This window comes from Emys orbicularis, chromosome 11 (genome assembly GCF_028017835.1).
Source record: "Emys orbicularis isolate rEmyOrb1 chromosome 11, rEmyOrb1.hap1, whole genome shotgun sequence".
NCBI lineage: Eukaryota > Metazoa > Chordata > Testudines > Emydidae > Emys > Emys orbicularis.
The window spans coordinates 79,791,153-79,813,897 of record NC_088693.1 but is presented as its reverse complement, the minus strand read 5'-3'; the positions used below and the strand labels follow the sequence as shown (position 1 = coordinate 79,813,897).

Below are 22,745 nucleotides of genomic sequence, written 5' to 3'. Positions count from 1 at the left end.
GAGTAGTGAGGGCAAAAAACCGAACTGACTCCAAGACTGAGCTTGCTCCATGTATGGTGAGGATGGTATGGTGCGACTGCCCACAATGGCATGTAGCTAAACTGCAACTGGCTGGTGATGGGACACTCGATGGGAAGCACTCAGAGTTACCGTGTGTTGATTTCACTGAATTGTTTTGGTAAAAAGAAAAACAAAATAAAAAAAAATCAGAAAAAATGAAAAGTTTCATTTCAGTATTTTTGAAATTAAATGCTTCAATTTTGTATTTGAAATGACTTCATTTAGAATTTTACTTCAATTTTATTTTATTTTTTTAAATTACAAAGCTTTAAAAAACAAAGGAAATTAAATGTTTCATTTCAAGTATACTTAATCCTGTCTCAGCCTGGGATGATGAACGTGTGGCTTTCTGGGGGGCCATCTAGCCCTACATTTCTATGATTCTATTGTCTGATTCTGGATCAAATGAAATGGGAAATGTTATACAGATTTACTTCTTGATTTGCTGAAATTTATTTAAAAAAAAAGATTTTGAGTCAACCTGAATTTTTTTAACTTTAAAAAAAATAAAATAAATATTCCTGGAACTGCCGCCAAACTGAAGCCTCCGTTCTTTACACCGCTTTAAAGAAGAGGTGAGGCAATAAGATTGTCAGTTTATAGACGGCTTGTTTGTACAATCTGACCATGGTGATCAAATCACAGTCACTTACTGTTGTACTCTTTAAGAGGCCAGGTCCTTTTAGAGTTGGTCAATACACTTTTTGCTGAGATTTCATTGGGAAAAAAATGATTAGCTCTTGTAAGCTGGTCAAAAAATAGCAAAAGATCATGAAAAAGTACAGAATTTTTGCCTAAAGTATTCATCTATTCGTCATACTCCACTCTCTAGTTTTTCTCTTGTCACAATCTCTCCATTATGCTCATTTTCTCTCTTGCTGTCCTGATATAGTTATAAGGAAAATGAAGGTTTCCTCCTTCCCTCATGGCCCTGTAAGGAGTTCCTCTCTGCCTGGCTACATCATGTTCTTCATTATTCTGTCCCTTCACAAAGTGGACTCAGGTAAGAAATTCCCACGGCTTCAGTGTGCTTTCTGCTCTTTTGATAGATAGATAGATAGATAGATTAGATATAATATCTTTAGCATATGGATATGTGTCAATTCCAACCTTTAGGAACATATACAATTAAATGTATACATAACCAAACACAAACTATAACTGCAAACTGCTCTAGTATTTGGAAAAGAAATCTTCCCACGCCATCTAAACTCAGTCATTCTTGATTCAGTTTGTCCTTTCCCAAAATCGAGGGGAATAGTTAGGTCTGGGCTGTGAGTCAGGCTGGGAGGAATGAGGGTTTGGGGTCTTACAGTGACATGTGATCATATCACCTGGTACTGGAATCCATCTTTAACCTGGAGTCTTTCCATTGAGAAGGAGGGGTGGGATCCCAGAGAGGGACAAAGGATTCCCGCCTTATGCAAAAGATATATAAAGGGGTGGGACAGAACAAAGGGAGGAGAGAGCCATCATGAAGAATCCCCTAGCTACCACCTGAGCTGGAACAAGAGCTGTACCAGGGGAAAGAATTGTGCCCAGGCCTGGAAGGTGTCCAGTCTGAGAAAAAACTTACTGAAGCATCTCTGAGGGTGAGATTATCTGTATTCAGTTTGATTAGACATAGATTTGCGTGTTTTATTTTATTTTGCTTGGTGACTTACTTTGTTCTGTCTGTCACTACTTGGAACCACTTAAATCCTACTTTCCATATTTAATAAAATCACTTTTTACTTATTAATTAACCCAGAGTATGTATTAATACCGGGGAGGGGGGGACAAACAGCTGTGCATATCTCTCTATCAGTGTTACAGAGGGCGAACAGTTTATGAGTTTACCCTGCATAAGCTTTATACAGGGTAAAACGGATTTATTTGGGTTTAGATCCCACTGGGAGTTGGGCATCTGAGTGTTAAAGACAAGAACACTTCTGTTAGCTGCTTTCAGGTAAACCTGCAGCTGTTTGGGGATGCAATTCAGACCTGGGTCTGGGTTTGCAGCAGGCTAGCGGGTCTGACTCAAACCAGGCAGGGCACTGGAGTCCTGGGCTGCCAGGGCAGGAAAGCAGGGGCAGAAGTAGTCTTGGTACATCAGGTGGCAGCTCCCAAGGGGGTTTCTGTGATCCAACCCGTCACGCTATGGCCAGTGATGAGCTGCCAAAATCTTAGGAACCGGTTCCCTACCAGGTCTTCGGCGGCACGGCTCTGGCATCTGGTCACCGAAGACCCGGTAGGGAACCGCCCGGTGAGTACACCCCCCACCCATGTCCTGCCCCGACTGCCCCCCTCAGAAACCGCAACCCATAACCCCCCCCCCGCTCCTTGTCCCCTGACCACTCCTTCCCAAGACCCCCAACCCTAACTGCCCCCCAGGACCCCACCCCCTGCACAATTCGCCCTGCTCCCTGGCCCCTGACTGCCCCGACCCCATCCACCACCACCCCGACAGACCCCTAGAACTCCCACGCGGCGCCTACCCAACCCCCCCTTCCCCATCCCCTGACCACCCCCCAAGAACCTCTGCCCCGTCCAACCCCCCTCTCTGTCCCCGCCTTATCCAATCCCCCCCGGCCCCGGCCCCGGCCTCTTACCCCCGCCAGGGCCAGGCCGGAGTCGCGCCACGCGGCCGGAGTCGGGGCCCGGCCTGGAGCCGCGCAGCCGGGGCCCGGGGTTGGGCAGCGCCGCGCGGCCGGAGTTGGGCTCAGGGCCCGGAGTCGGGGCAGGGCCGGAGCCGGGCAGCGCCGCATGGCCAGAGTCGGAGTCGGAGTCGGGGCCGGAGCCGGGCTGGGCCGCACGGCGCCTGGATCCCTCCTCGTGCCCCGCCCCAGCTCACCTGCAGGAAGCCCTGCTTCTCGTGGGAAGCAGGGGAGGGGAGGAGGTGGAGCCAGGTGAGCTGGGGCCGGGGGCAGGGCAGGGAGCTGCCAGAGATTTTGTTAAATTTAAAAGCCCTTTTAGAACTGGGACAACCGGTGGGAACCAGCTCCAGCTCACCACTGGCTATGGCTATACATATCCCCTAATCTATAGCCCTGAATGTTACCAATAGGCTGATCTCCGAGCCATTCGCTCTGAATCGAGGCGTGTGTCAAGCAGCCACCTCTTCTATTCAATATGGCCTTGGAACCATTAGCTAAAGGCACTGGAGCCTGTCCACATACCTCTGGCATTGAGGTTTCTTAGCAAGCGTGTTAAACAATGTTACACAAATAGTTACTCTTCCCCACCCCACAAATCCTGACAGCTCTGTTCCTGATTTACCAAATTTCTGTACAAAAGATATGAGTTTGTCAAGCTTTAAAGCAGGATGGAATAATGCCGACATTTTCTCTATTCCTAAGGGGATGCCTGAAATACGACATTGATCGATGGGATTTTGGGCAGGGGTGAGGAGGAAGGCAAGATAGGTTCAGCATGTAGAGATACTGAGACTGCCAGCATTATGGTGAAAAGGAGCATGTTACCCCACATCAGTGATCAGCTGAAAGTGCCCAGAGGCTGTGGTATCAGTGCCAGTATAAATCCTCGGCTAGATACATCTGGGGAAAAGTGGAGAGCTCTGTCATTGGCACTTTGAAGTAAGGGTTGCAATGTTATTGTTCTGTTAAAAGGAAGGGTTTTTGTTTTGTTTTGTTTTGTTTTGTTTGGGGGGGTGTAATATATATTTAGGGTGCAAAGTCTAACACTCCAAAGTTAGGAAATGCCAGATTTAAGATTGCAGGTGCAACATTAATTCAGCTCCCTTGTATATACACAGTCACATACTAATTTCCCATCAGTCCCCTTCCTCATGTATTCAGGGGACAGGATGGATGGTGCTCAGGGAATGAGGGAGCTGTGCCTCATTGCACTGAATAAGAAATGAATGACCTTGTGGACTTTTCTAGGGCATTCATCACTGAAGTATCCTGAGTGCCTCACAAACATGAATGTTTGATCTTCTCATTTCCGGTGTGAGATAGCAGAGTAGAGGACGCTGCCCTTTATCTGAATTCCCTTTATCTGAAAATCCACAGTGTGTCCCCCTCTGTAAACACTGGGGGTTCAGATAACAAGGAGAGCAATTTACAGCAGTGAGTCTCCGTCGTGCTACACGAGTTCTATCTGCCGTGGCATCTCTAGCCAGGTCTCCTCTCTCATCAGGGAGCCCAACAGCACAATTCAAAATAGCACTTCCCTTTATCTGAACACCTGCTCATTCAAAAGTTTCAGCTGTCCCTCGGGCCATTTGAGTAAACGGGAGTGTTCTGTGTTATTCTTTATTACTATTTTGGGGGTGGGAAAGTGAGGCACGGAGTGATTAAGGACAAAATTTGCAAAGGTCACCATTAAATGTAGGCCCCAATGTGAGACATCTGAGGTGTCATTTCTTTCAGAGTAGGTCACGTTTTTATATGTTCTGAGCACTCTATGGACAGCTAATTAATCTCTGTAACACTCAAGGGAAGTAGTTGGGTAGGTATTTATCAGATGGGGAAACTGAAAAGTAAAGTGCAACACCCCACAGTGACTCACAATCTGAGACAGGATTGAAACTCAGCATCTTTTAATGCCTAAACTCCTTACTACTGTAATGACTGAGTAGACACTTCCATTGACGCTCTGAATGCTCAGCACTTCTGAAGTTTGACATCCAGAAAATGAAGAACAAAGTGTGTTAAGCAACCAAAATAGAGCAGTCACTGCCCGCTCCCCCTACAATTGCATACACAAAATTACCTGAAAAGAATGTTAAGGTTGTAAAGTCAAGCACTCCAAAGTTAGGAAATGCTAGAATTCAGACCCCTTGTGCATGTGCATTTTGATACAGTCATGTCCAATACCACACAGTGGAGCCTGGGATCACTTTCAGTGTAGATGGAAGGGCCTTGATGTCAGAGCACAGTCCGTGCAGTGAAAAGACAGTGAGGTTGGAGCATGCTCAAAGAAGATGGAATTTTTGGAGATCCTAACAGTCAACCTCCCCCCCCATACAGACGCACAGACCCAAACGAGAAATAAACAAATCATCTCTATTGCACATGCACAAATGGTGGTTTTCATAGAAGGATAACTTGGCCAAACATGGGTGGATTTTCATAGGGACAAGAAGAGTCACCTCTCTGATTCCCAGAGCTATCTGCCTGCCAAATTTCATGTCTCTGCTCCAAATATGGGGGTCCTGGATTGTCCATGGCTGCAACAGTTTTAAGAATTTATTTTAATGTTAGCAAAACAATGTATTATTTCCTCATCATAGCTGAGGTGAGTAGTATTAGACCAGCTGTAATGAAATATAACACATCGCTTGTAATGATTACATTTTAATCAAAAGTTCATTTTTTAAATATTTATTTTCTTTGTCTCTTTGCTACATTTCACAGCTCAATTTAAAGTGATTGGACCTGACCACCCTGTCATGGCCACTGCAGGTGAGGACATTGTGTTACCCTGTCATCTCAGCCCCAGGGTAAGCGCTGAGAACATGGAGGTGAGATGGTATCGGTCCCAGTTCTATTCACTTGTGCACCTTTATCGTGATGGGGACAATCAGAATGAAAGGCAGATGCCAGAATATCATGGAAGGACAGAGTTTCTGAGAGATGACATTGCCAATGGAAGCGTTGCCTTGAGAATACGCCATGTCAGACCCTCTGATGAAGGACAGTACAGGTGCTTTTTTCGATCAAGTGTTTTTCATGAAGAATCCCTGTTGGAACTGAAAGTAGCAGGTCAGTAGCTTGGGCTGGTGTTTCCTTTTGATACAACATTTCCCTCCCCCCCCTCATTTGTATATTATCATTACAATATTATTTAGACTCCCAGCAGCCCTGAAAAATTGTTTGACATCTTCAACACGTGTCTCTCTGCATTTCAGGTTGTCCCCCCCCTCCTCACCCCAGACCTCTTGAGAGTTAAAAGGTTACAACTTCCCAGGTGGCCATATAGTCATATATGATAAAGCTGCTGTTGGTCCCATAGTAGGAATCCCAGAGACAGGAAAGGAACCAAACCATATTGAAACAGATGGATCCACCCCCATCCCCCTTGTTGAAGGTGCATACACAATAATTCCTTCTCCCTTCAGATCCTTCATCTGGCCCATTAGATTTACTTCAGTGTTTTCCACATGCACCCACTTTCAAATCCCAACCACTGTTGAACACTAAGACAGCTAATAAATTATTCAATGAAAATGAGGCATCTTGCTCCAGTCTGCTTCTCTCAACATTGTTTTGCTTGTTTGTTTTGCATTGGGGATGGGGTGGGGAGGGTGTAATCTGAGTACAGCACAATAGTCAGCAGATGCCTAAACTCTTTTTGGTCGTCAAGTCGAGTTATTGTCAACAGAAAATCTTCCCAGCACAATGAATCGAACCCCTCCCACTTCCTTCCACCCAGCCTCATTCAACACATCCCATAAATAAACATGTTGAGAGAATAGATGGGCTTTGCAACACTCTCCAAAATTCATCAAATTAAGGGTCTACAAGGCCAAGGAAATGGGGGAAGTTAGAGCTGGCTAAGAAATGGGACTGTGCTCCCAGAAACATTTCTACACAAATAAGAGTTTTCATTTTAAGTGACATTTTTCCTTCAGAGTTTTCCAGTTTTCATGGACCTCCCATACCCTCCCCAGAAAAAGTTTCAAACCAAACACTTCAACGCGCTCTTAAGTTAGTTCCTTACTTGAGAGTCCTTCTCAGAGAACATCCTTCCTCAACCACCCAGGCAAAGACATCAGAACTGAAGTTCAAGGGATCTGAAGTGTTGTGATAAGAAGCACGGGCAGAGAGGTGGCCCCTGGATTTCACAGAACTCAAACTTCATGGGGCTTAAGATCAAACTGAAGGTGAAATGGGAATGAGGGGCATCTCACTGGAAGTTATGTTTGAAAAGAAAATTAAGAATGTGGTTAAGTTTTTTGCTGGAACCGGGCCATAGTTTCCTGGATGATGAGTACTAGGAATTCAGAGGAGAAATCCATTCATTCCTTTTATTAGAGATTTAAGTATTTCTATTTTATACTGAATATTCATATAAGTTAGCATCGAGAATTTAAGCAGTTTACCCGCTTTCCTTCAGGTCTGGGCTCTGCTCCTCTCATCTCTGTTGAGGGTTATCAGGATGGAGGGATTCGAATGGTGTGTCGATCAGCTGGGTGGTACCCAGAGCCTGAGGTGCTGTGGAGAGATCCTAGTGGAGAGCCTTTAACATCACTGTCAGAAACAAAACCCCGAGGGGCTAATGGCCTGTTTGAGACACAGAGTTCTATCATTATAACAGAGACTTCTAACCAGAGCCTGTCCTGTCATATCAGGAACGCCCTCCTCAACCAAGAAAAAGAGTCGACAGTTTATATAGCAGGTCAGTTACTATCCAAACAACACACAGTGGTCACCAATAATTAATAAGTACATAAAATAAAAATTGGTTAAATAAATTATGACTGATAAATAATATGAAAGTATTTGCACCAAAGACAGCTACTGTTAAAGGTCTCATGAGTGCTCATCCTTTTCATTTAATGTCTTTGCAAATGTTAAATGTCAGACACTTCATCTTCTCTTGTCCGGGGTGAATAAGTAACGTGACACTTTCTTGGGGGTTCCCAAGACTGTGAGTCACCATGTTACCTCCTGTCTCAGTGAGAGAGCGCTAAGCTGGTGTCAGCTCCCTGGCACCACCAGCATGTCACCCCCCAAACAATCTGCCAGCCCTGGCTTTGCCTTGCAGGTTAACACTAGGGGCATCCCAGGCCCCAAGCTCCTCTGAAGCATCCCCCTGTAGTGTCCAGCCCCTGTCCACTGGACACTCCCAGTAACTATCAGGTTCACTGTTCCCAAGGGAACAGTATACACACAGCTTGATTAGTATACAACTCAGGATCAAGTCATTTATAAAAACAGTGTACTGCGGTATAATTATAGTGAAAACAATCGTAAGTTTATTGACAAAGATTAAGTTTTAAGAGATAGAGTAAAGATAATGTAAACAGACATGGTTACACATAAAACAAAAGTATAACATGCTTATTAGAGGCTAAATTTAACTTGAAGAGACTAAAATCCTTGTCTAAATCCTTGTAGTTTCTCGCCTAAAACAGTCTTTCCCAGAATTACCAACCCACATGGCTAGGATCCACCATTCATGGATGCAAAAAGTGCTGTGATGAATAACAAAATGGCTTACTTGTCTTTCTCTTAGACCCCAGAATCTATCATTTTTGTCCTCAGAATCCGTATGACTCACCTGGTTGCTGGCTGCAAGGTTTCTTCACATATTCCTGTTTACTCCGTATTCAGCTGAGGCTCCCATTGTATTGACTTACAATGCTGAATTTACATCTTATCTCCTGTCTGGAAGAAACCTGTCTGTCCGCTCTGCCTGGGACACAGTTTCTAAATCATATTTTCAGTACATACACACACCTTCTTAAGTATCATCTGTACATACATCTCACAAAGATTAGGAAGAGCAGTATGACAAAATCTTTTATTAGGTCCCTGTCAAGGCTAAAATTCCCCACTCTGGCACTTCGAGTCCAGATGGTGGGGGCTGCATGAACGAACCTCTAAGCTTATCTTCTACCAACTTAGGTTAAAACTACTCCAAGGCACAGAGTCCTCTGCCTTGGATAGGTATCGCTGCCACCACCAAGTGATTTACACAAAATATTCAGGGAAGGGTCACTTGGAATCCCTATCCCCCCAAAATAGCCCCCCAAGCCTCTTCATCCCCTTTCCGGGGAGGCTTGAGAATAAAATACCGACCAGTTGCCTTAGCAATGTGAGCACAGACCAACCCTTTGTCTAAGGACTTTGGAATCAAAGGATTCTTTTTTAAAAAAGGAAAATGTTATTATAAGAACAAAATAGAGAACCACATCTGAAAAAAAAAAAGAGGATGTTAGGGATTAAACACCCAAAATGACTTTCTTGGGGTCCATCTTAAAGGTTACAAGCAAAACAAAACGAAAGCACCTGGGGTTAGCACAGAGGAATCTACAAACCAAAACAAACAAAAAGATCCCGGATCGCATCTTCTAACATTTCCTAATCTACTTACATATCTGGGGTTTCCAATGAATAGTTTCTAGGGATGGTACAGATGATTTCTCAGACCTGGCTCAAGTTTCTTACAGCATATTTGCTCTCTGTTTTCTCTCTTCTGCCCAGAGACCAAAGACCCTGCACCCAGCAGTTTTTCCCAATTTGAAAGGGTGCAGCTTCCCTATTGGTTCCCCTGATCAGGTGCCAACTCAGGTTAAGTTTACCTCTGCATCCCATTGAGACCTTTTAACCCTTTACAGGTAAAGCAAGTAGAGAACAGCTACTAAGAAGGATTTTATAGCTAACTGGCTGGGCTGGCATACATAAAGGTTACTACCTTCCCCCCTATATTCATGACAGTCCCTTACATCATTTTCTTGATGGATAAATACTGTGAAAGTGGTGTGTTAGGTGTAGTGAGTTTCTCAGGCCTGTCAGCAGTTGCTGACCCAGAGTAGCGAATCCTTTGCCAGAGGGCCCCAATGGGTTTCTGTGTCACAGCTGGTTTTACAGATTCAGAGGTGATGATGATTATCACAACCATAGAGCCTGGGAGTCCTAGTCATGTGCCAGATGCTGTACAAACACAGAACAAAAAGGAAGTCCCCGCCCCAGGGGTCTTACAATCAGTGGTGGATTAACACACAGGCCCATGGGGCCTGTGCCCAGGGGCCCTGGCCAATTTGGGGTCCTCACAGGAGCGCCAGAATCTGTATAGAAGTTGGGGGGGCTCTAGAACAGTGTAACTCCTGCTCCCCATCTTCTCCCTGGAGCTCCGCCCCCTGGCCAGGCTGGAAGCTGTAACCAGGTCATGGTAAGAACTGCCTGGGGGGCCTGGGCCACTGTGAGTAGCCCTGGACCCTCCACCTGCCCTGGGAGGGGGGCTGGGGGGCCTGAGAGCACCTCCTGGCCCATGTCCCTGCCCCCAGGGCAGGCGGAGGGGCTGCTCATAGTGGCCCGGGCTCCCTGGGTGGCTCTTACCAGGGCCCAGCCTGGCCAGGGGCAGGGCCTCAGGGGGGACAGGAGGAGCAGGGGGCGGGTCCCCATGGCAATGAAGCGCTAAGGCTCACCTCAGCCCCCTCTCTGGGAAGAGGCTGGTGCAGCTAGAAGGGGCTGCACTTCACAGCGTGGGATCATCTCCCCCACCGTGAAGCACAGCCTCTGCCACTGCTACTCCATGCCTGCCCAAGGCTACTAAGCCCATGTTAAAAAGTGGGGGGACATGGCCCCACTGGGTCCCCCAGTTCTGGTGCCCCTGGGCCCCCTGGGCATGGGGGATTCAAATGCTCTTTGTGCCCAGGGCCCTAGTAAATCTTAATGGGCCTCTGATTAGACAACAGATGGCTATAGACAGGCATGGGAGTATGAATAAACAATGAGACCATTGGTTAGCGTGATAGGGTGTCATCTCAGCACACTAGCAGTCTACCCATTGCCAAGTTTTGTGATCATCTAGTCTGACTCCAGTGTAACACAGGCCACAGGATTTCCCTGACTTAATTCCTGTTTGAACTAGAGCATATCTTTTAGGGGGGGAAAAGCCATCCAATCTTGATTTCCAGTGATACAGAATCCACCTTCCACCCTTGGTAAGTTGTGCCCATGGTTAATAATCCTCGCTGTTAAAAATGTGTGCCTCATTTCTAGTCTGAATTTGTCTACTTTCAACTTCCAGCCATTGCATCTTGTTCACTGAATGAGGTGCACAGAAATCTGCCGCCCATTCAGCTAGTGCAGAGTGGATTGGTTACATATCAATATGTTGTCTGTGTCTGGATGGTGAGGAACTCTGACCAAAATTGGTAGAGTGACTGCCAATGATAGAGTAGGTCTCCAGCCCATACACAGAGGGTGGAAGGGACAGAAAGAAACACAAGTTATGTCCATGGATCATAATTCTATTGACAGTGACAGACATTGTTGCAAGGAATTTCTGCCTGCAATGGATAAATAAACACACTGGACACAACACATGGATCTCCCCCCATTATTATGCAAATTCCTGTTCACAACTACTTGCGCACCCCACAGACATGAAACACACTGAACACCTAACCTGGGCACTTATTTCAACCCTCAATATTTGCTCATGTTGCTAAGACTGTAATTAAGGTTGGATTCTTTATACAAAACAAAGAGGTTAAATGGGTCCAGGAAGTCAATGGAGTTAGACTTACATACTATTCAGCGTCGTACTGCTTAATACCTGGCAGGACCAAACCCAAAATGAAAAACTGAACCTAACTTTAATATACTTTTTGGAGTTACATATGGAGTTGGGGTGCATTATTTTGTCTGAAACTTTTTTTCCAAGCAAAAATGCAGATTCAGCACCAAAAAAAAACAAAAAAAACCCCCATCAGTTTCACTCAACTGTTCATCTAAAAAATACCCTCAAAAGACATTTTTTAACATATTTTGATTTTTCAAGTTGAAATGACTCATTTTTGAATTGCCTCCAATTTTATTTTTAAAAATTGCAACAATTTAAAGAAAAAAATTCAAAATTAAAATGAATTTTTACTTGTTGGCTCATCAGAATTTTTGTAAATCATTTTCAGATTGACCCAAAATTATTATTTTTTCAGAACTGATAGCAAACTGAAAAATCTGTCACTTGTACAGGTCTAATTATATGTGTGAACTTTAATGTTATCAACTTTATTGACTTTAAGTTTAAAAAATTGTGGGGTGGGGGTTGGTGAATTTGGTAAGCCCAATATCAGTTCTCTTCCTATGTGTGTTTATTAAACCAATACTTTAATGGAGAAATGAAAGAAGCTACAGCTCCCCTTCCTCCACTCTCCTCAAAGTTGGAACCTGGGTTTGACCGATGGATACAGAAATAGCTCCTATTCCATTCATTTCTTTGCTGTCTTTAATATTTTTTTTAATTAATATGTGTGTGTTCTGTGTTTCACATGATTATAGTCGCCATTGCATTCTGATCATTAACTTGTACATGGCCTAAGTTTAGCTATTACTTCAGTGAGTGTTGATTTTTTTCTCCACATGCAGGGATTATTTTAAAAGTATGTGAGAAACAAACAACCCCCCACCCCCACCCCCTTCACTTCTGCTTTGTGACACTTTCATATTCCCCTCCCCCACTCTTTCTTCTGGCTGGTTTCCACGTTAGAAATATGGGATCCTCACTTCCCTTTGTTTGATGCACTTTCATCCCTCCCTACTCTGTCAAAATTATGTAGCTGAAACCGTGTTTAAAATCAGTTTCTGGCATTTTTTGTTGCTCAAACAAGAGCATTTACACCCTTATCTCATAAATCTTGCTGGGATGTATTTTTCTGAGATACAAGTATTTTATTTTCCCAAACTACCACACCCCTCTGGGGTTTTGTTTTTCAGATCCGTTTTTCCCAAGGGTGTCTCCCTGGCTGGTGGCGCTGTACGTGCTCCTGGTTATTTCTTTTGTTTTGATAGGCGTTGCTGCTTTTCTCTTCAAGTTAAGAGGTAAAGGCCTAAAGAGGTAAATACAATGTGATAAGAGGGGAAAAAAAGATTTCCTCTTTAGAAAAGGTACTTGGTAAATGCACAAGACAGAACTGACTAGGACAGGACACCATAGAAAGGATGAAAGAGACAGGCACTGAACATGCAGCAGATGAGGAAAGGAGACGGGAAAATAATAATGATATAGGACCAGGCTCAGCTGAATAGGGATGTGATTACACACATGATTAAGCATGTGCTGAAGTGTTTTGCAGAATCAGGGCTATAACCATGGTGCAGCGTTATGCGTTTAATATGAACATGTAGTTATCCTGATAAACACAGTCTGCGCAGTTATGCATGTGCTATCACAGTAGCTGTGCACGGAAATTGGTTAGTCAATTGTGCCACTAATTTGTTTGAGGTCTGGCCCTAATAATGACATGGACAATCTTCGTTTGTTATCCAAATTAGCCCAAATCCTCCTCCTTCCCCTCCAAAGAGAGCCTCTAGTACAATTTGTTCACCTTTCCATACCCCTCTCCCAGTTCCTGGCTGGCTCTCAGAATACCTGATGCTTCACAGTTTACTTAACATAGAGCCCTGCATAGCTCAGTGTTACTGGTGAGTTACAGGATTCAGGACAGATTGTAACTCTATCATTTGCTCTGACAAAGGGTCCTGCCGCAGGAACAGACTGTGAACATTGTAATTCTTCCCATCCTCCCTCTTGCTCTGCTGAGGCACTAAGGCAGCAGCTCTGCAGAAAAGGACCTAGGGGTTACAGTGGACGAGAAGCTGGATTTGAGTCAGCAGTGTGCCCTTGTGCCAAGAAGGCTAACGGCATTTTGGGCTGTATAAGTAGGGGGGACGTGATCCTTCCCCTCTATTCGACATTGGTGAGGCCTCATCTGGAGTACTGTGTCCAGTTTTGGGCCCCACACTACAAGAAGGATGTGGAAAAATTGGAAAGAGTCCAGTGGAGGGCAACAAAAATGATTAGGGGGCTGGAGCACATGACTTATGAGGAGAGGCTGAGGGAACTGGGATTGTTTAGTCTGCAGAAGAGAAGAATGAGGGGGGATTTGATAGCTGCTTTCAACTACCTGAGGGGGGGTTCCAAAGAGGATGGAGCTCGGCTGTTCTCAGTGGTGGCACATGTCAGAACAAGGAGCAATGGTCTCAAGTTGCAGTGGGGGAGGTCTAGGTTGGAGATTAGGAAACACTATTTTACTAGGAGGACGGTGAAGCACTGGAATGCGTTACCTAGGGAGGTGATGGAATCTCCTTCCTTGGAGGTTTTTAAGGCCCGGCTTGACAAAGCCCTGGCTGGGATGATTTAGTTGGGAATTGGTCCTCCTTTGAGCAGGGGTTGGACTAGATACCTTCTGAGGTCCCTTCCAACCCTGAGATTCTATGATTCTAAGGCCTGGATCCACAAATAGACTGAAGTGTTAAAATGCTGAGCATCACAATGGCTAATGTTCTGGCACCCAGAAAATCACTGGCACAGCTCTGTGATCCACAAAGCCCGAGTTAGGCTCCCTATTCAATGACTGGGGAGAGAGAGGCACCTAAGAATGGGAGCCATCTAAACCAGCCCATGGCAGATGCCCAGGAGAGGGGTGTGGTCTGAGTCCTGCCCCATCTCCGAGTTTGGCACCTCAATTTGGGCTGGAGAGAGGTGTCTCTCTATGATCCCCTCTCCTGCACTCAGGCACCTGAGCCATTTCTTGCAAATACAATGGCGGAGTAGGCCCAACGCCACACAAAATGGCCAGGGGGATGAGGAGCTTTCAGGCACATACGTCTCATTGTGGATCTGGGCCTGAGTGATCACTGAACACCACACTAGCGGGGTTGCCAGTTCTCACAATTTTTGTATAAGTCTCTTGCTCATTTCCCCCACTCAAAGCTGCAGCAATTGGAAAAATTTGTTTGTGAGAGAATCTCAACCTTTTTAAAAAAAAAAAAAAGTCTGATACCAACAGTTATGGTTGAGGAGACAAGGTCAAAGCCATAGAATGATAGAAATGTAAGACTGGAAGGGACTTTGAGACGTCACCTAGTTCATCCCTCCACTCTGTGGTAGAATTAAATAAGAGCATCCCTGATGTGTTTGTCTAACCATTTTTTAAAAACCTCTAACGATGGGGGTTCTTCAGCCTCCCAGATTAACATGGTTACTAGCAGCTCAAACACCGGAAGATGAATAAGAACACATCATTTATTTAAATCTCACTTTTTAATCCAATCCCATGAGTAGAGGCCTGAGTCAGGCTATTTGAAAATTTGGAGTTGGTAGTGCTGATACACCATGTGTGTGATGTATTATACACAAGGGCTATTTGACTGATTAAATACCTATTTTTGTGAAAAAAATCATAATAGAAAACAAAATATTTGAAGAAGTATTCACTGAACTTTCTACAACAACAATATTGTGTGGGGGCAGATACCAAGCATGAGATAGTTCATGACAAAAGACAACTTGAGAAAGTTATAAGTAGAGTTTGTGTATAGATACACTTTTCAGCCCTGATTTCTGCATCAGTAAACTGGTGTAGTGCAAAGATAGGAAGAGGAAACTGAACCCTTTTGGAGTTCAAGAGGTGTTAAACAGATGAAGAACTGCTGAGAAGATGCAGTTATTATGAAAAAAACACTAAGGGTCAGATATTTGGAAGTATTTAGGTGCCTGAATCCCATGAAAATCAATGGGAGTTTGGTATCTAAATACCTTTAAATATCTGGCTCTAAATGCACATCATGTTATCCAGATATTAATTTGTTTTCATTCTTTGGCCTGGTCTACACTATGACTTTAATTCGGATTTAGCAGCGTTAAATCGAATTAACCCTGCACCCGTCCACACAGCGGAGCCATTTATTTTGAAATAAAGGGCTCTTAAAATCGATTTCTGTACTCCACCCCGATGAGCGGAGTAGTGCCAAAATCGATTTTGTCAATTCGAATTAGGGTTAGTGTGGCCGCAATTCGATGGTATTGGCCTCCGGGAGCTGTCCCAGAGTGCACCATTGTGACCGCTCTGGACAGCAATCTGAACTCGCATGCACTGGCCAGGTAGACAGGAAAAGCCCCAGGAAAATTTGAATTTCATTTCCTGTTTGCCCAGCGTGGAGAGCACAGGTGACCACAGATACCACAGATACCTCAGCTCATCAGCACAGGTAACCATGCAGGCTGATAATCGAAAAAGAGCACCAGCATGGACCGCACGGGAGGTACTGGATCTGATCGCTATATGGGGAGAGGATTCAGTGCTAGCAGAACTTCGTTCGAAAAGACGAAATGCCAAAACTTTTGAAAAAATCTCCAAGGGTGTAGTGAGTCGGTGTGGCTCCCCTCCTGTCCTGAAGAGGGAGCCCCGGCGCAAACACCCAAGTGGGCGGAGCCACCGCCGCCTGTCCCCGCCCCCCGGAAGTCAAGGGGCGGGACAGGAAGTATAAAGGCCGGCAGCCAGAGCTCAGTCAGGCGCCGGCCACCGCAGGGAGCAGACGTGCGGTCGGGAGTTCCCCGCCAGGATACCTCGGAGCCCCGAGGTGGATGCCCTAGCTGGCCGGAGCTGCCCCGAGCTCATTACGAGGAGGAGCCGCCGGAGCCCGTCCGCTCCCGTCGCTGGGAGGCGCCCGTGGAACTCCCCCACAGCATCCCCGAAGGGGAGGCCCCGCCAGAACCCTTGCAGCCCTGCTGTTATCCGGAGGAACCGCCCGAGGGCCAGTGGCCGGATTTCCCTACAGAGCTACCGGACCTGCCGCCAAGCCCCGGCCGAGACGAGGCTCCCCTGATGGACTGGACCGCAGCCGGTGCCACAGACGAGGTAGGCCCTGAGGGGGATAATGGAAGTAGCCCGGGGGTAGCCGACCCCAGTCAGGCTACAGAGGCCTATGAGCCCATGGCAGTGTGTTTCGGTCAGGATACCCCACTGACCGGCAGCGACACTAATCGCTGCTAGGGCCCCGGGCTGGGACACAGTGGAGTGGGTGGGCCTGTGTCCCCCCCTGCCACCCCTACACACGGGTGGCAGGCTTCCCCCTCACCCAACGCTCAGGTAGGAACCTGAGCCCCTTACCTACCTTGGCCAACTGCCTGTTTGTGCTCCGCCCTGAACCAGGGCCAGAGCTCCTAAACTACTTACCTGCTCAGCCCCTGCTACAGAGGCCTGAGCTTATTGACTGCTTGTGCTCAGCCCCCTGCTACAGAGGCCTGAGCTTATTGACTGCTTGTGCTCAGCCCCCTGCTACAGAGGCCTGAGCTTATTGACTGCTTGTGCTCAGCCCCTGCTACGGAGGGCCTGAGCTAAATTGACTGGTTGTGCTCCGCCCTGCCTCCAAGGGCCAGAGCTCATAGACTGTGTGTGCTCAGCCCCTGTTGCAAAGGGCCTGAGCTAACTTGACTATTTGTGCTCCACCCTGCCTCCAAGGGCCAGAGCTTATAGACTGTGGGTGCTCAGCCCCTGATCCAGAGGGCCTGAGCTAACTTGACTATTTGTGCTCCGCCCTGCCTCCAAGGGCCAGAGCTTATAGACTGTGGGTGCTCAGCCCCTGATCCAGAGGGCCTGAGCTAAATTGACTGTTTGTGCTCCGCCCTGATCCCAGGCCAGAGCTAATAGCCTACTTGTGCTCAGCCCCTGCTCCAGAGGACCTGGGCTTATAGACTTGCTCGCCCAGCCCCAGTTACAAAGGGCCCGGGCTTATTGACTGTTTGTGCTCAGCCCTGCATCCAAGGGCCTGAGCTTAGTGACTGCTTGCCTGCCCAGCCCCTGTCCCAGAGGGCCTGGGCCCCCAAAGTACTTGCCCGCCCAGCCCTGCGCCAGAGGGCCTGGGTTCTTGACTATGGTTTCCTCAGCCCCCTGGACCAGAGGGGCTGAGTCCTGAGCTAACGGACTGTTTAATTCGTGCAGTAGGGAGTCGGTGTGGCTCCCCTCCTGTCCTGAAGGGTCGAGCCCCGGCGCAAACCCTTTTACAAAGGGCATGATGGAGAGAGGCCACAATAGGGACTCAGATCAGTGCCGCGTGAAAGTCAAGGAGCTCAGACAAGCCTATCAAAAAACAAAGGAGGCAAACGGTCGCTCCGGGTCAGAGCCGCGGACATGCCGCTTCTACGCCGAGTTGCATGCAATTCTAGGGGGGGCCGCCACCACTACCCCACCTCTGACCGTGGATTCCGAGGCGGGGATAATCTCATCAGCTACACCTGAGGATTCTGCGGAGGGGGAAGAGGAGGAGGAGGAGGAGGACGAGCTTGCAGAGAGCACCCAGCACTCCGTTCTCCCCAACAGCCAGGATCTTTTTCTCAGCCTGACTGAAGTACCCTCCCAAGCCAGTAGCCAAGACCATGACCCCATGGAAGGGACCTCAGGTGAGTTTACCTTTTAAAATATAAAACATGGTTTAAAAGCAAGCGTTTTTTAATGATTAATTTGCCCTGAGGACTTGGGATGCATTCGCGGCCAGTACAGCTACTGGAAAAGTCTGTTAACGTGTCTGGGGATGGAGCGGAAATCCTCCAGGGACATCTCCATGAAGCTCTCCTGGAGGTACTCCAAAAGCCTTGCCACAAGGTTTCTGGACAGTGCAGCCTTATTCCGTCCTCCATGGTAGGACACTTGACCACGCCATGCTTGCAGCAAGTAATCTGGTATCATTGCCTGACAAAGCCTGGCAGCGTATGGTCCCGGTGTTTGCTGGCATTCAAGCAACATCCGTTCTTTATCTTGCTGTGTAATCCTCAGGAGAGTGATATCGCTCATGGTAACCTGGTTGAAATACGGGAACTTAATTAAGGGGACAGAGGTGGCCATTCCTACTGGGCTGTTTGCCTGTGGCTGAAAAGAAATCCTTCCCTGCAGTTAGCCAAGCACGGGGGGGGAATTGGCCCTGAGCTTTTCGCGTTTGGCTAACAGGGATCTTCCCTGTTACCAGCCACGCGGTCGGGGGAGGGGTACATTGATCATCCCAGGGAATTCATGGCGGGAGGGGGGAGCGGGGGGGTTAGTTTGGTTTCTGCAGGGATCTTCCCTGATACCTGCCACGCGGTGGGGGGAGGGGTACATTGATCATCCCAGGGAATTCATGGCGGGAGGGGAGGGCGGGGGGGTTAGTTTGGTTTCTGCAGGGATCTTCCCTGATACCTGCCACGCGGTGGGGGGAGGGATAAAGCGATCATCCCAGAGAATTGGATGGTGGGGGGGTTAGTTTGTTTTCTGCTGCTGAAGGTTAACAGGAAAACCGCAGCAGTCAACAGGCTTTGCTTGGTATGTGGGAAAGGAGGGCGCAGAAGCCGAAAGACAATGGCTTACCATGGCTGCCTGCAAGCTGAATTCTGTTGCCCGGACCTGCGTCTGTGATCTCTAACACCAAAGCCACAGGCACTCAATATTAAGATGGAAAATGCGACCTTGTACTGAAATCACATGTGCTATGTAATGTGAATAGTGTTTTTCACCATGAAAGAGTATAAGCATTGTTCTGTAAAATGTATCAGTTTAAAAACTTCTCTCCTTTCTTTCAACCCTCCCTCCAGCAGCTGCAAATTTTTCAAGCCTCCCTCCTCCGTCCCGAAGGCTATCTCAGATAAGGCGGCGTAGAAAGAGGACGCGAGACGACATGTTCACAGAAATAATGGAATCCACCCGCAATGAAAGAGCTCATTTGAATGAGTGGAAGGACACTGTATCTAAATTTAGGAAAGATGCCAGTGAACGTGAGGTCTTGAGGGACGCTCGAGATGAGAGGTGGCAGGCTGCAACGCTGGGGCTGCTGCGTGAGCAAACGGACATGCTCCGGCGTCTGGTGGAGCTTCAGGAACGGCACCAGTCTGTGCTTGTTTCCCTTGCCCAGAATCGGCATTCCATGGATAGAACCTGCCCCATTAACAACATGATCTCCAAAGCACCGGGTCCCGCGGTTCGATAGAATTCCATGTCTATATCCTCATCACTCTCGTCGCCGCGCTGCCGTAGCCTGCTCCTCGCCGCCTGGTTTTCCAGGTTCTTGTTCAGCATAAACTGCACGATAAGGCGCGAGGTATTTACAATGTTCATGACTGCTGTCTTGAGCTGAGCGGGCTCCATGCTTGCCGTGGTATGGCGTCTGCACTGTTCACCCAGGAAAAAGGCGCGAAACGGTTGTCTGCCGTTGCTTCCTGGAGAGGGGGGAGGATATACCCAGAACCACCCGCGACAATGTTTTTGGCCCCATCATGCATTGGGATCTCAACCCAGAATTCCAATGGGCAGAGGAGACTGCGGGAACTATGGGATAGCTATGGGATAGCTACCCACAGTGCAACGCTCCAGAAATCGACGCTAGCCCCGGTACATGGACGCACACCGCCGAATTAATGTGTTAGTGTGGCCGCATACAATCGAATTTATACAATCTGTTTCCCAAATTCGAATTATATAAATTCGGATTAATCCCGTAGTGTAGACATACCCTTTGAGGCTCACACATCTTTCTCTAGAATGATTTATGAAGCATTCTTGATGTTCAAGGTTACTACATGACTTACACCGGATTGGATTTGCCTTGATGCTGAAAGTGAATGCAAAATGTGTGTAAAATGTTATTATTCTATTATTGTAGCTTCTTTATGCCATTTTACAGACACAGTGGAATCATTAAGAATGTTTAATAGCATAAAAATAGAATGAAACTATATCATGAGGCTATGGAGACTTTTCTTTAGCTATGTATTTACTGAAACCAAAGAGCCTAAGTAATCTATACTCACTTACACTGGTTTGTTTTGTTTTAGGAAACCTTCATGCAAAAATTGGTAAGTTATTCCCTCTTCTTCACTACATCATACCTGTGTGTGTCTAATAGTGTTTTAATTTAATTATTTCATATAATTTTTTTAAAATAATGAAATGTTTGCGAGTCCAGGCAGACATAATTTCATGGCCTAAAGTGAACGGAAATGTTGCCCTACATTTTCAAATGTGACTACAAGTAATAACTTTGGATACCTTAGTTTTTGGGTGCCAAACTTGAAATCCCCTGGACTGGCTTGATTTGCAGAGGGGATACACTTTCTGAAAATGTAGCCCGATAGCCCTACCAAATCCTTATCACCACGATCCTAATGCCACAGGGTAGAGATGGGACAGAGCAAATAAAGATTGATGAATCACATATAGGCTGTCTAGACTTCACACCCAGGGCCGGCTCCAGGCACCAGGCACCCAAGCACATGCTTGGGGCGGCACCTGGTAAGGGGCGGCGGGGGGAGCGCGGCGCGGCCTTCCGCGAGGGCGCTCCGGCGGCGCGGCGCTCGGCGGGGGGGCGACGCTCGGCAGGGGGTTCCGGTGGGAGGCGGGGACGGGCTCCGGCGGCGCGGCGCTCGGCGGGGGGGGGGGGGCGGCAGCGCGGGGCTCGGCGCTCTGGGGGGGGTTCCGGCGGCGCTCGGCACGGGGGGGCGTGCTCCAGCGCGTGGCGCTCGGCGGGGGGGCGGCGCGGGCGCGGCGCTGGAGGGGGGTTCCGGCAGCGCTTGGCAGGGGGCGGGGGCGGGCTCCGGCGGCGTGGCGGTCGGCGGGGGGGCGGCGCGGGGCTCGGCGCTCTTGGGGGGGGGGGGGTTCCGGCGGCGCGCGGCGCAGGGGGGAGCCTCCGGCGCGCGGCGCTCGGCGGGGGGGCAACGCTCGGCTGGGGGGGGCGGCGCTCGGCGGGGGTGTTCGGGGGGCGGCGCGGCGCTCGGCGGGGGGGCTCGGGGGGCGGCGCTTTTTTTTGCTGCTTGGGGCAGCAAAAAAGCTAGAGCCGGCCCTGTTCACACCACTTGAAGTGAAATGTAGGGTGTATGTAGCTACATATAATAGGGCATATCTACACTTACCAGGGATCGACGCTGCTGCAGTCAATGCAGTGGGGCTCGATTTAGCGGGTGAAGACCCACTAAATCAACCGCAGATTTGTTCTCCGGTCGACTCCAGTACTCCACCAGAACGAGAAGATTAATGTAAGTCGATGGGAGAGCGTCTCCCGTCGACGCAGGGCGGTGCAGACACCGCAGTAAGTCAACCTAAGCTACATGTACTCCTATGTTATTCACATAGCTGGAGTAGTGTAACTTAGGTCAATTTACCATGGTAGTGTAGACAAGGCCATAGTGAAAAGCAGGCAGTGCCCACACTGCAATGTGGTATGAGTCAGTGAAAGGCTTGGGCAGGGGGGAGGCAGTGAGGAAAGGCTCCAGAAGCAGGGTGACAGCAGGACACTACAGTGCTAAAAACAGCAGTGTAGGTGGGGGAAGAATTGTTTGGGTGTGTAGAGCTGTGTAGAGTGCATAGCCCTCGGGTTCAGGCATGTTTGTACTCTATGCACTTAAGCAGTGCCTCACCATCTACACAGCTATTTGTCCCTGTGCGAGGGGGGCACGCAGTGCTTGTACTCTGCATGCTTCTGTGAAGAGTGTGTAATGTAGAAGTACCCATAGTAGCCTGAAGTTAGACACCTAAATCCATAGAGAGAGAAATGCCTCAATGTTCACCCATCGCCCAGACAGACGCCCATTGAGCTATGTGCTCAGCATCTCTGCAGTCAGGACATATTTAAATACCTTATGCCCCTGTCCTGCAAACTCTTACGTGTGCACTTATGCATGTGCATAAACACTTGCTGGATCAGTGTTGACAGAGTGAGATTTTCTAAGATGCCTAAGCGTACATTTTCACTAGGAAAACAAGAAGCTAACATTGGTACTTATATGTGTTAGCTAACCAGAGGTAAAATCCCTGATGAAGACAAAGCCTGTTGTATTTTTAACAGGAGTTAGCAGGTCATGGTGAAATTATTGAAACAGAACATTGATTGACTTGAACTGAAATAAAGTTTTGTTTTTCAGTTTGTGGAAGTTCAGAGGATTTTTTTGACTTTTTGTCTTGATTTGAGCTGAGAAGAAAAGTTGAGCTCTTGAAAATACTTTTTTTTTAAATTATTCATAGTTTTAATGATAAGAATACAGTAAGGGCGGAGGGGCGTTAGCCAGTTGCTTTTGAATAATAACTGACATACAGTCTGCTCAAATATATTTGGGAGTGGTCTCACGAAACACAATCTGCTGAACAAGTCCGTAGTTCTTGAGACGTTTTGAGGGGCAAGAAAACTGTTTCCCATCCAGTTCTACAATTGTGTATAGGTCAGCCCTCAAGCAGATGAGTAACTTCACTCCCATATATATTTTCA

General features: G+C 47.5%; 1 protein-coding gene across 1 annotated transcript in view; it reads left to right on the top strand.

Moving 5' to 3' along the window:
* The window catches only part of LOC135885255 (butyrophilin subfamily 2 member A2-like), a 54,992-nt gene that overhangs the window by 7,323 nt on the left and 24,924 nt on the right, over window positions 1–22,745 (top strand). The window contains 5 exon segments of the mRNA XM_065412882.1: window positions 953–1,063; window positions 5,421–5,768; window positions 7,123–7,404; window positions 12,456–12,560; window positions 20,323–20,343. Of these exon segments, the coding sequence (XP_065268954.1) occupies window positions 953–1,063; window positions 5,421–5,768; window positions 7,123–7,404; window positions 12,456–12,560; window positions 20,323–20,343 (867 nt within the window).